The sequence below is a fragment of the Biomphalaria glabrata genome, chromosome 1 (genome assembly GCF_947242115.1).
Source record: "Biomphalaria glabrata chromosome 1, xgBioGlab47.1, whole genome shotgun sequence".
Taxonomy (NCBI): Eukaryota; Metazoa; Mollusca; class Gastropoda; family Planorbidae; genus Biomphalaria; species Biomphalaria glabrata.
Window position 1 is genome coordinate 61507870 of NC_074711.1, and position 17172 is coordinate 61525041.

General features: G+C 39.0%; 1 protein-coding gene across 2 annotated transcripts in view; it reads left to right on the forward strand.

The window, feature by feature from the left end:
- LOC106072175 (A disintegrin and metalloproteinase with thrombospondin motifs 7-like) overlaps positions 1-17172 on the forward strand; it is a 175386-nt gene that overhangs the window by 141389 nt on the left and 16825 nt on the right. Inside the window, exons 1-8 of one of the 2 annotated variants that reach the window (XM_013232520.2) lie at positions 8061-8512; positions 10074-10288; positions 11196-11279; positions 12431-12555; positions 13127-13276; positions 14968-15111; positions 15866-16019; positions 16472-16564. In XM_013232520.2, coding sequence (XP_013087974.2) covers positions 10229-10288; positions 11196-11279; positions 12431-12555; positions 13127-13276; positions 14968-15111; positions 15866-16019; positions 16472-16564 — 810 coding nt within the window. In that variant the 5' untranslated portion in view covers positions 8061-8512; positions 10074-10228. Of the gene's footprint in view, positions 1-8060; positions 8513-10073; positions 10289-11195; positions 11280-12430; positions 12556-13126; positions 13277-14967; positions 15112-15865; positions 16020-16471; positions 16565-17172 lie in introns of those variants that run through there. The other variant, XM_056006094.1, reaches the window with a different exon arrangement.

Sequence of the window (17172 nt, forward strand, 5' to 3'; positions counted from 1 at the left end):
ATTGTTACAACTACCAGATCTCCATAGAAAGCTGTAACCGAGGCAGACCACACCAGACCCCCCCCCCCCCCCAATTACATACCTGTTAGCAAGAAGGCATTGCCTACTGTCCTTGGCCCTAACATATTGCCCAGTGTCCACAGTGCCCCATACTGCCCAGTATCATCTGCCCAGTACCCGGCCCAAACTGTCCACTGCCCAATAGTTATTGCCTAATGCCGACAGATTAGAGCAACCTTCGCAGCAGAAGATAAACTGGTGTTGAGTTAGCACGGCTCTCTACGAGCTAGAGATCACAGCTGAGAGATCGTCCCACTACAACTTAGTCTGCAGCACCAACCTTCTCTATTGCTAAACAGGCAGCGGCCTCACCCTAGAGCCAGCTTGCCTACAGCATAGAGAATATCCCGAGCCGACGTCCTAAGACAGAGCCGGATGACTCATCCTTCTGAGTGCCAGTCCTACGACCGCCAGAAGACGACCCAGGAGCTAGCAGCTAAGAAAAATAAGTAGCAGACTTAGGAACATTCTTCTCCTCCAATCACTCAATAATTAGCAATCCATGATGAGCAGTTATATTATATATCAGCACCTTCATTTCATTCCTTAATTATAATTTTATTTGATCATTTTCCTTTGTAAACTTTCATTTATTAAATTATATTTGTTTATAAACGTATAATATTGGTCTGTTCTTTCTGTTAGTTGCGGTGTGCCTGTACAAAATCTTATATGTGAGCGGGATAAAATTAATAAAATTTCCCCTAGACTCAAATAAACGCGCCAAATATTAACTAATTAACATCTCTCGAACCATATAAATGTGGTCCCGTCCGGGTATCTGAAACTAGAATCCTTTATTAGACAGGCACAGGCATACAGCAGTAGAACTTTCCTATATCTAATATACTTTCATTATCTTAAAGTAACGGATTGCAAACGGAGTGAAGAGTGTTGCTAGAGTCTTTATTTTATATCTATTTTACTTTAGATGTTATCACGTATTAACTTAGTATAATATTATTATTTGTGGTTATTTTAAGTTGCATCACTGTACTTAATATTGTATTATTATCACGGGCAACGTGGTTGTTTCATACGGGCTTCATACAACGCTCTCACTTCAATAATATCCCTCCTTTTAGTCTTAGTAGTCTCCAATCTTTTTTTCTCTCATACATAAATAATGGCCAGCAATACTAGGTCCAAAACTGACTCTGACAGAAAAGTAAAAATACAAGAGCTGACAGAGACAGCAGCATTGTTAGAATTAGAAGGGAAAGATCGCTCTGACTACATCCGACAAAAGTTGGATGAATGGGAATTAGAGGAGAAGTTAGCTCGAGAACGAGAATTCGAGTTAGCATTAGAAAAAGAAAAACTACAACTCGAACACGAGAGACTCAAAAATGAGCATGAGTTAGCCATGGAGCGGGAGAGACAGGCAACTGAGAGAGCTAAAATAGCTCAAGAGAATGAGACGGCTCGCACAGTCGCTAATTCTCAGCCTGCTAGCCCAGCTTCCAGCCAAGGGTCCTCAAGTAGCTCACCAAACATCCCCTTCGAGCCCTTCGATGAGAAGAGCGAAAGTGTTGAGGTTTACTTAACACGATTCGAAGAGGTGGCACGCTATTATAGCTTGCCCAAGGATAGGTGGTGTTTTAGACTAGCTCAATGCCTTAGAGGCAAAGCTTATGAGGCTTACACAAAGCTCCCCTCATACCAACGGGAGGACTTTGAAGCCCTAAAAGAGGCACTATTGGTTCAATTTGAGCTAACCTCTGATTCATACCATAAGAAGTTTCGAGGGTCCCGCCTTGAGCGCAAAGAAACGTATGTCAATCTTTGCGACAGGCTGGACAAATACCTCGGAAAATGGCTAGCCCTAAGCAAAATGCCCGAAACGTTTGAAGGTCTTAGAAACCTTATTCTGGCTGAGCAGCTTCGAGACTGCCTAACGCAGGAAACTCGAATATATGTCAATGAGCAACAGGTGATTGACCCTTCTGACATTGCAATTGCTGCAGACCGATATTTAGCTGCCAGACGTGACACTAAGACAAAGACGGAAGACTCAAAGCCCCAAGCAAGCACAAATAGAGCTAACTCCCACCAAGGGAAAAACAATCCACCCAACCACAAAAACAACCAGGCCGTTCATCCTCGCCCCAATACCCCGAACCCTGCTAAGTATAGATCTTCTCACCCGCCTCATAAACAATGGTGTAATTTCCATAAAATTAACTCGCACGACACTAAAGACTGTCGGAGCAGAGGTAAGCCCACCCATACTCTAAATAGTATACGCAATCCTGCACCGAGTGATGCTGAAGCCCTCGTCTTGGCCGCAGTAACCGCTCAGTCAGGTGAGTCTCCTCATCCCCCAAGTGTCGAAAAGGCGCTGGTCAACGGGAGAGCTGTGACTTGTCTCAACGACACAGGTTGCTTGGTGGAAGCTGTAGTTCGGGAGTCATTGGTAAGCCCGAGTGACTACATCGAGGAGACTACCCAAATCCAAACAGTTGATTTGGAGAGTCCGCCCAAGACTCTACCTATGGCTCTCATAAATGTAGAGTCAAAATATGTCCGCTGTCGCATCAAAGCGATTGTGATGAAATCCCCAGCCTATGATCTCATATTAGGCTGCCGATACGTGTTTCTAGGAACACCACCATACCCCAGCGTCTCTGCACCTGTTCTCACCAGATCACAGGTACAAGTGGAAGAATCTGACTCCCTCAAAGTCAATACCATTCCCACTGAGATTAGGGAAGCTCAGAAGCAAGACCCCTCGCTTCAAAAATATCTTAGGTTCGCCCAAGAAGGTGAACCCGCCCTTGGCAAGGTACAATTCTTCTTTAAAACAGGGCTACTATATCGACGAGGTAAAGAACCAGATGCCTGCAACCAGCTGGTTGTGCCCAAACCATACAGGGAGCAGGTTATGCAAACAGGTCATGCCTCCTCTTTAAGTGCCCATCAAGGTCAGAGCTCGACCCTCAAGAGGATCCGATTCCATTACTTCTGGCCTGGCATGACCGAAAACATCAAAAGATATGTCGCCTCATGTCCACAGTGCCAAAAGTTGTCACCAAAGAATCGCATTCCGCCCGTTCCTCTGGGAAAAACCCCTTTGATCGAAACTCCGTTTAAACGAGTATCTGTGGACATACTTGGTCCTCTACCCCGCACGAAGAAAAGAAACGCCTACATTCTTTGTGTCATATGTCAAGCATCAAGATGGCCAGAGGCCGCCCCTTTGTCAAGCATAGACTCTAAACATGTGGCTGAAGCTCTGTTCAATATGTTCACTCGGATAGGCTTTCCCGAAGAGATATTAACAGATAATGGTTCTCAGTTCACAGGGAAGTTAATGAAGGAGGTGTATGCTCTCTTTAATGCAAAACATCTCCGGTCTTCGGTATACCACCCCCAAGCAAATGGTCTTGTAGAACGGTTCAATCACACTTTGGTAACGATGCTTAAACGCCTCATCGATGATAAACCAGAAGAGTGGGACACTTACCTACCTGCTGCTTTATTCGCATACCGAGAGGTACCTCACGCCAGTCTAGGGTATTCGCCATACCAGATCATCTTTGGATCTCATCCCCGTGGCCCACTAGAAATCCTAAAACAAACTTGGACCAAAGATCAACTCAACGATGAAGTCAAAACGGTGTCCAAATATGTGAAGGACCTCCAAGAAAGGCTACAAGACATACGGTCCCTGGCTAGAAGCAACCTCATCAAGGCACGTAAGAGACAAGAGAAATACTACAACAGGAGGGCTAAAGAACGGTCACTCAACGTCGGAGATAAGGTTCTCTTGTTACTGCCCAAGAACACAAACAAGTTACAGATTTGTTGGCAAGGCCCATTCGAGGTGCTGAAAAAGGTATCGCCCACTAACTACGTCATTAAAGTCGGTCGCAAGGAGAAGTCTTATCACGTGAACCTCCTCAAGCACTACTTAGAGAGGCCTTCACAAACGGACCCTCCCCGAGACTTGATGGCTATAGCGGTGGCCGAGGATGTGAAAGAACCCAAAGACCTAGTGGAGTACCCCCTCCATGCAGTGGAGACACACGAGAACGTCACCATTAGTCCACAGCTAGACGCCGAGCAAACGGCCGAGGTCAAATCTATGCTGGGGGAGTTCCATGACGTCTTGTCGGATAAGCCTGGCAGAACATCGCTTGAGCGGTTTTCGATGAAGCTGTTAAGTGCTGAGCCCATAAAAGTAAAGGCCTACCCTTTACCTCACGCAAAAGCTGAGATCATTAAACAAGAGGTGGAAGAGCTTCTAAAAGCTGGAATTATAGCGCCTTCGGTCTCTCCATACAACGCTCCAGTGGTGCTAGTTCGGAAGCCAGATGGAGGCCATCGCATGTGCATTGATTTTCGACGCCTCAATGCAGTGGCTGAATTCCAAGCGGAGCCTCTTCCAGACCCAGCCACAATTTTTGCCAACTTAAGTCACGCTAGGTATTTTAGCAAATTTGACTTAAGCCGAGGGTACTATCAAATAGAAGTTGAGCCAGAATGCAGACCTTTGCTAGCTTTTAGCACCCCACAAGGGCACTATGAATTTCAAACGGTCCCCTTTGGTCTGAATAACTCGTCTAGCGTGTTCACGCGCATGATGAGAAAGCTATTAGCTCCCATCGAAAGTCCAGGCATCCAAAATTTCATAGATGATATTCTGATCGCCACGGAGACCTGGTCCGAACACATAGCTCTCATCTCCTCCCTCTTGCTAAGGCTCCGCGAGACGGGTCTAACTGCTCGGCCCTCCAAATGTCTCATCGGTTTCACAAGACTCAAGTTCTTAGGCCATGTCATTCAAGAAAACCAGCTCATGCCAGACGAAGAAAAGGTTGCTCAATTACTCGAGGCTCCCAGGCCGATCACAAAAACCGGAGTGAGATCATTCCTCGGGATGTGTGGTTACTATCAAAAATTCATCCCACACTTCAACTCTATCGCTGCCCCACTGTCAGATCTAACAAAAAAGGATCGACCAGACAAGGTGACATGGAATGAGGAATGTGAACTCGCATTCCAACGACTCAAGGAATGCCTTACTTCATCACCAGTGCTCAAGCTACCTGACCTATCCCGCACTTTCGTGTTGAGGACAGACGCCAGTGGCTCTGGCCTGGGCGCAGTTCTGATGCAAACTGCCGAAGGATCCGGTGACACACTTTTTCCAGTAGCTTATGCAAGCCGTAAGCTGAACCAGGCAGAATCCAACTACGCCACAATAGAGCTAGAATGCCTGGCACTGGTGTGGGCGATAGAAAAATTCCAGGCATTCTTATATGGAAAGCACTTCACTCTGCAAACTGACCACAAGCCGTTATCTTACTTATCCTCCAGCAAGCACCTAAATGCCAGACTTATGAGATGGTCTTTGCTATTGCAACCATACTCCTTCCAGGTTGAACATGTTCCTGGAAATGAAAATGCAGCGCCTGATTTCCTCAGTCGGCACTGCGTTCTTGAGCCCACAGGCCTCAATGGGTACCACCCCTCAGTAAATTTAAACAATTAGATTAGGCAACAACAAAGCTCAAATGAAACTTGTATGCAAGCAGTATTAGTATTCTGCGAATACTTTTTAAGTGGGTGGGTATGTGACGATACGAAACTTGCATACATAAGTTCATTTTAGTTTTTCCCAGCAAACCGTGAGAAACTTTAATTTTTAACTTAAACAATTATTTTCTTGTCCACCCATAACTAATTTCTTTTAGGATTTATCTCCCCTCGCACCGTTTCTCACGGGACGAATCTCACGTAAAACATTAACTAGCCTCTCCAGGGCTAACTCTTAATTATTGACCGCTGGACAGGTGACCAGCACACAACAAGTCGCTCCGCGGACTAATAACTTTTCACACCTATCCCCCCCCCCTCCCCCCCCCCCCCCGCAGGATACACATCGCTCTAAGAATAGCATTGCACTCGGGCTGGACAGATACATATTCGCTTAAGACTTTACTCTCACGGTAGGCAACGAATATTGACCATAAATCTGACCTGACGCCTGACATCTCCGGTACATCGATACATGTGAGAAAATCAGCTAGCTTTCTTCCCCACCCGTTAAACGAAAAGTCCCATCTATATATAGAGAGAGACCAAAGCATTCCAAATTAGGCCCGCTAGGATTCATACAGTCTCCTCTGTTAGGAAGTTTAGTTGTGAGATTTCATTAGGGACAAACGGGTAAGTGTAAACATTTTACTATACTCATTTTTATCTTATAGGGATGTGTGAGTACACATTAGTACACAACCACGTTCCCCGTCATTACATTATGACTTTATTATGTATATACATTGTACTATATCTTCATATAGTATTACTAATGCCGCTATGGTTGTCTACATTTGAAACTATAGTCATTATATTTAATTTGGTATGTTTCATCCATTCCTGTATTTTAGTGATTGATGTAAACAATACCCTTTAGTGAATCTAAGTACTGTCTAAGAACTTAGATCGCAGTGCTCTAAACTTACAGAGCCCATGTGAAATTAGTTATTTCACATTTCTGTTGTATATCCCTCATACATGTTATTATGTCTCCCACCCTTGTGAACTTATAGTTCCTTGGATGAATGTAATTTTGATTAATTATATCAAACCCTTATTAATGTAGCCATATCCCTAATATTTTATTTTCATCTTATCCTTCAGTATATAATATGCTCATTCCCCATTTTACTGTAACTGATTACTTATCGTCGTAATCAAATTTAATGGATGAATCTTGACTAGTATCATCCTACATTGTACAATAGCACTTTTAATGAGGTTATCTTACTTATATCCTTTTGTTATTGAGTTATATGCGCATGCTTTAAGATCTTATAACTAATTGTCTTAAATGCCCTATTGGGATTAATACCAATGCCTACATCTGAATGATTGCAAGGCATATGGGAATCCCTACTCCATGTCTTTAGGAGGTTCCTAATTGTCTGTCTTATCCCCAGCCTGGTTGCTACCCCTGATTGCTACCCCTGGTTGCTACCCCTGATTGCTACCACTCGTTACTACACACGATTGCTACAACTACCAGATCTCCATAGAAAGCTGTAACCGAGGCAGACCACACCAGACACCCCCCCCCAATTACATACCTGTTAGCAAGAAGGCATTGCCTACTGTCCTTGGCCCTAACATATTGCCCAGTGTCCACAGTGCCCCATACTGCCCAGTATCATCTGCCCAGTACCCGGCCCAAACTGTCCACTGCCCAATAGTTATTGCCTAATGCCGACAGATTAGAGCAACCTTCGCAGCAGAAGATAAACTGGTGTTGAGTTAGCACGGCTCTCTACGAGCTAGAGATCACAGCTGAGAGATCGTCCCACTACAACTTAGTCTGCAGCACCAACCTTCTCTATTGCTAAACAGGCAGCGGCCTCACCCTAGAGCCAGCTTGCCTACAGCATAGAGAATATCCCGAGCCGACGTCCTAAGACAGAGCCGGATGACTCATCCTTCTGAGTGCCAGTCCTACGACCGCCAGAAGACGACCCAGGAGCTAGCAGCTAAGAAAAATAAGTAGCAGACTTAGGAACATTCTTCTCCTCCAATCACTCAATAATTAGCAATCCATGATGAGCAGTTATATTATATATCAGCACCTTCATTTCATTCCTTAATTATAATTTTATTTGATCATTTTCCTTTGTAAACTTTCATTTATTAAATTATATTTGTTTATAAACGTATAATATTGGTCTGTTCTTTCTGTTAGTTGCGGTGTGCCTGTACAAAATCTTATATGTGAGCGGGATAAAATTAATAAAATTTCCCCTAGACTCAAATAAACGCGCCAAATATTAACTAATTAACATCTCGTCACAAACAGTGCTACATGAGACAAATAAACAACACTGCTACATGAGACAAATAAACAACACTGCTATATGAGACAAATAAAACAACAGTGCTACATGAGACAAATAAAACAACAGTGCTACATGAGACAAATAAACAAATAAGACAACAGTACACTATTTGAATAACACAAAATATCTTTACAACTGGCTCATAATTGTATTCAGATCTAGATTCTAGATCTATGTCACGCAACCATCAAACGACGAGCAAAAAAAAAACATCCTTCGAATCAGACGTGACCACATTCCCACCAGTGACCCGGAAGTAACCAATTATATATCATAGATATCATTGTATCATTGATAGACTTAACAGGAAAATAATAAGGATCTTCTTTTGTATCTCATAAGCTGCAATTCTTCCGGGTCAGCTGGTATGCAAAATATAATACCAAGATAGCATCCATAGATAATGTGTAAGCAAGTAATTAAAAATACAATGGATAGGTCGAAATAACAATTAGATGACCGTGAGAACCATATTGTGGTTACAGAAATGAAACAAACCTGTTTAGATGCCGCTATTATTTACTAAACTCAAGCATAAAAGTTATGACTAACCACAAGAAAGTATTTAAATCCATGTATAGGTAGGTATTCAATAACAATAATTCTGTTTAACTCTTCGCAGATGACAGACTATAGTTTACACTTATGTGCATATTAACATTGAATTCCATAACTATAGGGCGCTCCTTTAGAAACCCACAAGTAGCTACCCATCAGTAACTGGGCAAAGGTAGCCACTGTACCTATCTCAAGCTTGCTGATGGCATTGATTAAATCAGATTTCTTTTTAAAAAATCTCTTAGTTTTGAAATATGATAGCCACTTACACACATACACTTACACACTAACACTTACACACATACCCATAGAAACTTGAAAAACGCATTTACGCATTAAGATACGACACATATCTGATACATTTCAGTCTAAGATACGACACATATCTGATACATTTCAGTCTAAGATACGACACATATCTGATACATTTCAGTCTAAGATACGACACATATCTGATACATTTCAGACTAAGCCTATTAAATGTTGTTCAATCATTAGTGTATTGTGAATGTATTGCAGTATCTATTTTGTCTCCCCTGTATAGCGGGTGCAGACCTAAGCATGTGTCTATCAGCCTGTCTGTCTACGGCACTTGGCTCTTTGTTTTTTTCTGTATTGTTAATTCTTACAATTACGTTAACTTGTACTCAGCGCTAGACTACATGTCCCGCTCTAATCTGACAGTTTAAGCCTCCGGATTATCAGATAAATAGTTGGCTAATAAAAGAATAGACTAACTTGTCAGATAAATGTCAGATTATTCTAAGAGTTATCTGAACTTTATCTTTACCTTGCTGAAAATATTACGAACAAATGGAGCTTAGGTTTTTGTGACATAGACATAAATTATAAAATGGTAATATTTAACAGATGGAGTTAATAAGCTAAATAGTTTAGCGAATTAATGGCAGTAAGTCTAAACAAATGCTAAAAAGACTTGGCTATCATAGGAAACATTATTTATTTCGATTGATGAAGTATTTTGAGCATGTATTACAATGACATTTAGAGATGGTGATTAATTAATGGTGACAAAAAGATGAAGTTCTGAAACAAACATTTCTATAGTCTGCTCTAGTCTAGGATCAGCTCTCCATATGACATTCTGATTGGCTGTTTACCAAGACACGTGCTGGCAGGCTGCTCTCAACGTGACATGCTGACAGGCTGCTCTAAGCTAGACATGCTGACAGGCTGCTCTCAGTGTGACATGCTGACAGGCTGCTCTAAGCTAGACATGCTGACAGACTGCTCTAAGCTAGACATGCTGACAGGCTGCTCTATGCTAGACATTCTGACAGGCAGCTCTTAATGTGACGTACTAACTTGCTGCTCTAAGCTAGACATGCTGACAGGCTTTTCTCAATGTAACATGCTGACAGGCTGCTCTCAACGTGACATGCTGCTCTCAACGTGATATGCTGCTCTCAACGTGACATGCTGCTCTCAACGTGACATGCTGATAAGCTGCTCACCTAGTGACGTGGTAATGTTTAATATCCTAAGAGTGTCTGACATGGCGTGCTTGACTGTCGTACGGCCCTGTACTTTTATTTTTATTTTGTTTACTCTGGTTTTCTACAGAAAAATACGAACGAGATATCCGACACAGAGAAAGGTGGGAGCGGCATAGGCGGAGCACGTCAGACAGACAGGAAGGCAGCAAGTCTCACTCTAGGAAAAAGAGATCAATCTCCACCGAGAAATATGTCGAGACCTTGGTGGTCGTGGACACTGAAATGGTCAACTATTACGAGAATGAAGACATAGAGACATATGTGTTGACTATTATGAATATGGTAAGATCGTCACGTGATCTCCACTTCCTCCATTTTATTTTCCTTAGATGTTTCTACATGTGTAATGTTACGTTAGAGAGTTGAGGGTTTTATTTTCTCTTTTCTATTCTAGTTTGTTTTTAAATTGTTAACTTTCAACTTTGTCTTTGCTAAATAGATATTTCCTTTCAATTGAAAGACACGTCTTTACTTAATAGATATTTCCTTTCAATACCAAGACATGTCTTTGCTAAATAGACATTTCCTTTTAATTGCAAGAAACGTCTTTACTAAATAGATATTTCCTTTCAATTGCAAGACATGTCTTTGCTAAATAGATATTTCCTTTCAGTTGCAAGACATGTCTTTGCTAAATAGATATTTCCTTTCAATTGCAAGACATGTCTTTGCTAAATAGATATTTCCTTTCAATACCAAGACATCTTTGCTAAATAGATATTTCCTTTTAATTGCAAGAAACGTATTTACTAAATAGATATTGGCATGACTCCTTTGATGTAGCGAGGCAAGTGAACAGTCCAGAGTTAATGAACTTATTTAATTTTTGTTTAACGAGGACTATGTCACACCTTCACCCCCCCCCACACACACACACACTACTTCTGCTAACATGTTTCGATTTTGGTTTTTATTTTTTTCTTCTTCCTTTCTTCTTTCCTACCACCTGACCTAAGCCTCTATTCAGTTCTGTAGTTCCATTTTGGACATTTCCGCCTTCTTCTTCTGATCTCTCGTTTCTCATTATGTTTGCCTCGTTTAGACTGCCTCTGATATTACAAGGCAACATCCTACCATATAATTATAATTTCATTATAGCCTTTAACATCTATTCAGTATATTTATTTTGAACTATAACTAGACTTCTAGCTTACTAATTATTGAAACCATTGTGTTTTCTCTGTGACAGGTCGCTAGTTTATTTCATGACGCATCCATTGGAAATGCCATCAACATTGTAGTGGTGCACTTAATTCTCATCAAAGATCCAGATGTAAGTTCCAACCTTCTTCTTCTTCGTTCTCATTGTTATGTTGGAGCGTTCAGATGACTAGACCAATATATGAGATGAACTGGGCAGTGGTTTCCAAATCATGGAGCTCTCCATATAGTTTTCTTTCTATTGGGGTGTTTAGGGGCCAGTGTCTTGAACGGGCCTCTTGGTAGAGAACAGTTTTGAAGGACATGGTCAGCATTCTCCGGTGACACTCCCCATGGGCAGATTTCACTGGTTCCAATTTAGAGCTTCCGGTACATATTTTGTCTCATTCTTTTTGTGTCCGGTCCTGAGTCAAAAGGTTAAATGTTCCAACCAATATTACATTATTTGGTAATAATAGAAATAATAAATATCAAATAATGTTTTAATAATAGGACATTCAAAATATAGAAAAGAAAACTAGAATAGTCACTGGTGGGATAGCATGGTTGTGGGTAATAAAATAATCTTTATTCGCTGAAACAGATTATATCTAATTAGTTCGTTAACAAGATCAAACATTTTTAGGGCGCGCACTCCTATATACAGCACTATGTCTATTTTAAACAGTACCATATATACTATAAGCAAGTACAATACCTAGGCCTGCTAGGAAGCAGTTGGCCTACCTCTAGACTCTTCCGTTTAGAACAAAATGATATAAATAGGGTGAAAGGTTCTCTCTACGACAGTAACGCACTTAAGAAGGTAATATAAATAATCAAATGAGGAATGCAGTATTTCCCGTGGTTACGCAGCCCCAGCTTTGACCTACATATTTTGCCACATTCTGCGCAGGCATAACCATTGTCCGCCGGTGGTCGATTTAGATTTTTCTTTTCTGCGTCATCGTCTGTCCTAGGTAGCGGATTGTCTTTTGGTCTCAAATGTGTATCCCGCGGCCTTTGTAAGTGACCTCCTGCTGTCTCGTTCTTAAGTCGCATGCAACCATGTGCTCTCTTCTATGTCAGTTCTATTCCCCAGTACAAGTACCCTATCTACCAAAACAGGAAGTAATGGACATTTGGATTCTTGATTGTATATGACCAGAATGTTGGCCAAGTTTCTGGTGATTCTGTTTGGACTGTTAGAACTGCATTGTTACATTTGGCAGACTTTTTTTGTGTTTGGTTTCTTTTGGTAGGCCTGTAATTTTTTTTCCTCAGGAAAACTTACAAATCACCCACCATGCAGACAAAACTCTTAAAAGTTTTTGCAAATGGCAGAAAAATATCAACTTCAGAGATGATGACCATCCCAATCACCACGATGTAGCCGTGTTACTTACCAGGTTAGATAATAGTAATACAAAGAAAGGGTAAATTTAAAGTGTCGTTCACCAAATATAGAACTTAAAAGTATGTTTTATGATACCTTTTATAAATAATGTTTATATTATGTAATAAAGGTTTGGTCTTCGTTTATTTAGCGTAAACTATTGCAAACGAAATAATTATTTTAACTAAAGTAATTGTAGGAAATTTAAATTATGTTATAATCTTATTGATTCTTCCTGTGATTTCTATTCAAAAACTTTCTCTCCATAGGCAATGTTTATCTAAAACATTATAACTGCCAACTGGGTTCTTAGAAGGTTAAAAATTAGACTTTTAAAATCAAAATGAAAGTAATAAACTTTTTATTCAGTGGAGGCTTGAATGTAGGAATATAAGTTGTTGTTGTTTTTAAACTTATTTTCTTTTTCTTTATAAAAGCGCAACAGAATTAGGTTGTTTCGGAAATATTTCTTAACCTTCGACTTTGCTTTCTCCCTCCCTTTGTCCAATGACTCCCATCATAACAATTAAAACATGATCAATAACAATCATCGTTTGCATGTAGGCCTACCTTTGTTATTTCAGGCGAAATATTTGCACACGTATGAACGAGCCTTGTAACACTCTAGGTCTGGCACAGGTGGCGGGGTTGTGCCAGCCACATAGAACGTGTAGCATCAATGAAGACATAGGCTTGTCCTTGGCGTGGACAGTGGCTCATGAACTTGGACACAAGTGAGTGTTAGATGTTATTATTACCCAGAAGTTATAATTCTCCCCTAGCACTTGAAAGGTTTGAATTCCCCTTATAATGTGCCTGTTTTTTTTACCAATACAAATCGTACGAGATATAGATCTAGAACAATAGGTCTATCACCATCTCCAACTATTAGTCAGGCTTTATGAATGATCTGTGTGCTAAAAAAATATCACCATCTCCAACTATTAGTCAGGCTTTATGAATGATCTGTGTGCTAGAACAATATCACCATCTCCAACTATTAGTCAGGCTTTATGAATGATCTGTGTGCTAGAACAGTATAACCATCTCCAACTATTAGTCAATCTTTATGAATGATCTGTGTGCCAGAACAATATCATCGCCTCCCAATATTAGTCATATTTTTATGAAGGATCTGTGTGCAAGAACAATATTATCACTTCCCAATATTAGTCATATTTTTATGAAGGATCTGTGTGCAAGAACAATATTATCACTTCCCAATATTAGTCATATTTGTATGAAGGATCTGTGTGCAAGAACAATATTATCACTTCCCAATATTAGTCATATTTGTATGAAGGATCTGTGTGCTTCTATCAAAATATAAAAAAAATACAGCCACAAAGTAAAGTAGCAATAATACATAAAACACTAAACCATTATTTAGAAATACAAAAAGATTACTTAAACAAATAGCTAGAGAGAGAAAAAGATAGGATTGGGTTTCTCATTTCATATGCTAACATCCATTCAATTAGGTGCTTGTCACGTAGCATTAAGCAGCTGTTGCATTAAGTTCATTTTTAGATTCCTGCAGCGCAAGGCCATGGTTATATTGTAGACAAATTTCTTGTTCTTGGAACAGAAGTGTGCTTTCCTAGAGCAGAAGCAGGAAGTTAATTCCATGACCATGAAAGGAGAGAGGTTGATTGGTTCAAACATAGTGAAAGGTAGATGATAAAAAAATATTTGAAAGGGTGGAGATAGTCAAAATGGAGCCTGAACGAAGACAGTTAACTTGTCTAATTAAATTGTATTGTGCAGTGTGTGTTTAATTAAAGTGATTTCTAGTTCCAAAATTAAAGTTTTGTATTTATTGTTGAAGGATCTCAATAGTTTTGAATTTGTAGTTTGCATTTGAATCTCAGCATAACAATATTGTTTTGAGTGTTCAGTAATTGTTTAAAAGTAGAAATGTACACTAAATTATAATTATGTCAAAAACAAAATTGTCTGATCAACACAATCACTTCATAACATTAAGACATCATTACAACTAGCACTCAAATAAAAATGATCGTTACTCTTTCAAAGTGTCATTAGAGTGTGTCTGAGTAAGCCAAAAAAAAAACCCACTGAATTTAAGAACCTTATTGACATGCCTGAGTTGATTAAAAATAGAGACTTAACCATCTTCGTTTTTTGATGGAACATCTGTAATTTATTATATACAATTTGTGTTTTTTTCTAATGCTAATAATATCAATATAATAATAATAGGATGCTGAGAGGTGCTGTTTGTGGTACAACAAAACAATGAATTTTCTTTCTCTTTAAGAAACTCAACCCTGGCAGTACCAGAGAATGAACACTCGTTCATTTCTAACATAATAATATTTATGTTTTACATGTAATATTTTTAAACACAAAATTTTATTGTTTCCACTATTATATAGAAATATGTTTTTTGGTTTCTCTTTAGTTTTGGTATGAAACATGACAATCAATATACTGACTGTACTACTGACACTGAAACTCATTATGTCATGGCGACACATTTAACATGGGACAAAACACCATTCACTTGGTCTAACTGCAGCAGATCAGCAATCACCAAGTTTTTAGAGTGAGTCTCTTTTGTTTATCTAAAATTTGATGAATATTTAGGTGATTGAGGGATTTATTAATCATGTTTTAAAATAATACATGAATGTTTTTTGAACATTCTGAAGTCAAATTTCAGTTAACATTTTAGCCCCCAACTTAACCCCTCTAGTGACTTTTTAATAGTTTTTTTCTTTTTCTCCTTGGTTATAATTTTTCCCTTAAAAAGGTTTTAAAACAGCAAACAAACATCAGGTCACTTTAGCTATCAGTACTGGGGAGGGCAAAAAGAGGGGGAGGCTTAAGATGCAAAATGTGTCTAGCCCATTTCCAACTAAACTAGGCCTATGTTTATGTGTGTTTTGTGTTAGCTGTTCACATTTCATTGCTTAGAACTGTGTTGTAACCATACTCTGTAGTGAAGTCTATAAAGTCATCCAACTTTAACCATTAAATAAATTGAGGTGTTGAGCTTTTGTTTATGTTGAGCTTTTGTTCCTGTTGAGCTTTTGTTTATGTCTACTTCTTCATTGCAAAGTGAACTCTTTCAATAGTGCTACAATTAAACATAATCTTCATTTAAGGCTACCATGAAACAAGCAATTGATTTTTTAATTGAACATATTCACATTATATGTCTACAATTAAATGTAGTTCCCATGCAATGATTACAATTGAATGTATTCCATGTGATTAGCACAATTGAATGTATTCCATGTTATAAGTACAATTGAATGTATGAACCTGACCTTCACTTTAATTGTTTCCCTTTTAAGCCGCAACTGGGGCTATTGTTTGGATGACCCACCTGGTCAGCATGATTTTAAGTATCCAGAGCTTCCACCTGGGACAATGTATGATGCTGACCATCAGTGCAGGCTACTTTATGGTGAGGGCGCAGAGCGTTGCAATGGCATTGAAGCTTTAGAGGTAGGTATTGTAGCATGATATACATTTTGAGCATGACTAATTGCAAGTAACTATCACTGAAATTACCAGGGGTAGGGTGGGGGCATTAGTAACATTCCCTCAGTACTCTCCTTCCAACCTTCAAAGATTCTAAATTCACTCTTTGTTTAGTGAATCAACTTAATGTGCCTTAATTATTTAAATATGACTTTAATGAAGGTTCTAAATCCACTCTTTGTTTAGAGAATCAACTCATGTGCCTTAATTATTTTAATATGGTCTTAACTTTAATGAAGTAAATCCACTATTTGTTTAGAGAATTAACTCATGTGCCTTAATTATTTAAATATGGCCTTAACTTTGACAAAGAGTCTATCCACAAATGATTAAAACTCTGTGATCTAAATAAAAATATAATTTTTAAACTCTTATTATTTGCTAACTTGATTATTGGTCAATGTTTCTTTTGCCAGCAAATTTGTACCACATTATGGTGCCGTGTGAACAATAAGTGCTCTACTAAACTACAGCCAGCCGCAGTAGGAACACTCTGTGGAACGGACAAGGTTTGTTGTTATAGTGGTTCTTCCAAAATGGGGAAAAAACAGCTTTTATTTTTTTTGTCTGTCTGTCTATGTGTCAAAAAGAAAAGCTTTTAGAAATTTGAGTTCACCATATTTTGTAGTGTACTAAAAAAAAATTGGTGCAACAGCTTCTTTTGGTCTTCTGAAAGCAAATCATTTGATTTTAAAATTAAAGTTTTTTTTCATACCAATGAACCATATTTACAAGGCTTTTTAAGACTCAAATAATATATGTTTATTAAACAATTTCAATTAAATGTACACTGTGGATTTTTTAAAATAATTTTTTTACAAGATTTAACATTCAATTAATGCTATGCAACAGACATACAAGAGCTATGATTACAGAAAGTTGCTAGATCTATTTTTTCATCTATGTCTTTGTCTTCATGTAAAACCATCACTGTTCAAAAAAGCCTCTCAATTAAAAAGCAACTAGTAGGACCTCATGTATTAGATGAGTGATTTCAGTTAATCATGCTTTGAATGTAGGCCTACATTTTGTATGGAAGAAGATAGAATTTTGGTTATTGATAATATTTAGTTGATATTTTCTGATAAAACTACTATATACTTTTATGTCATTTTGT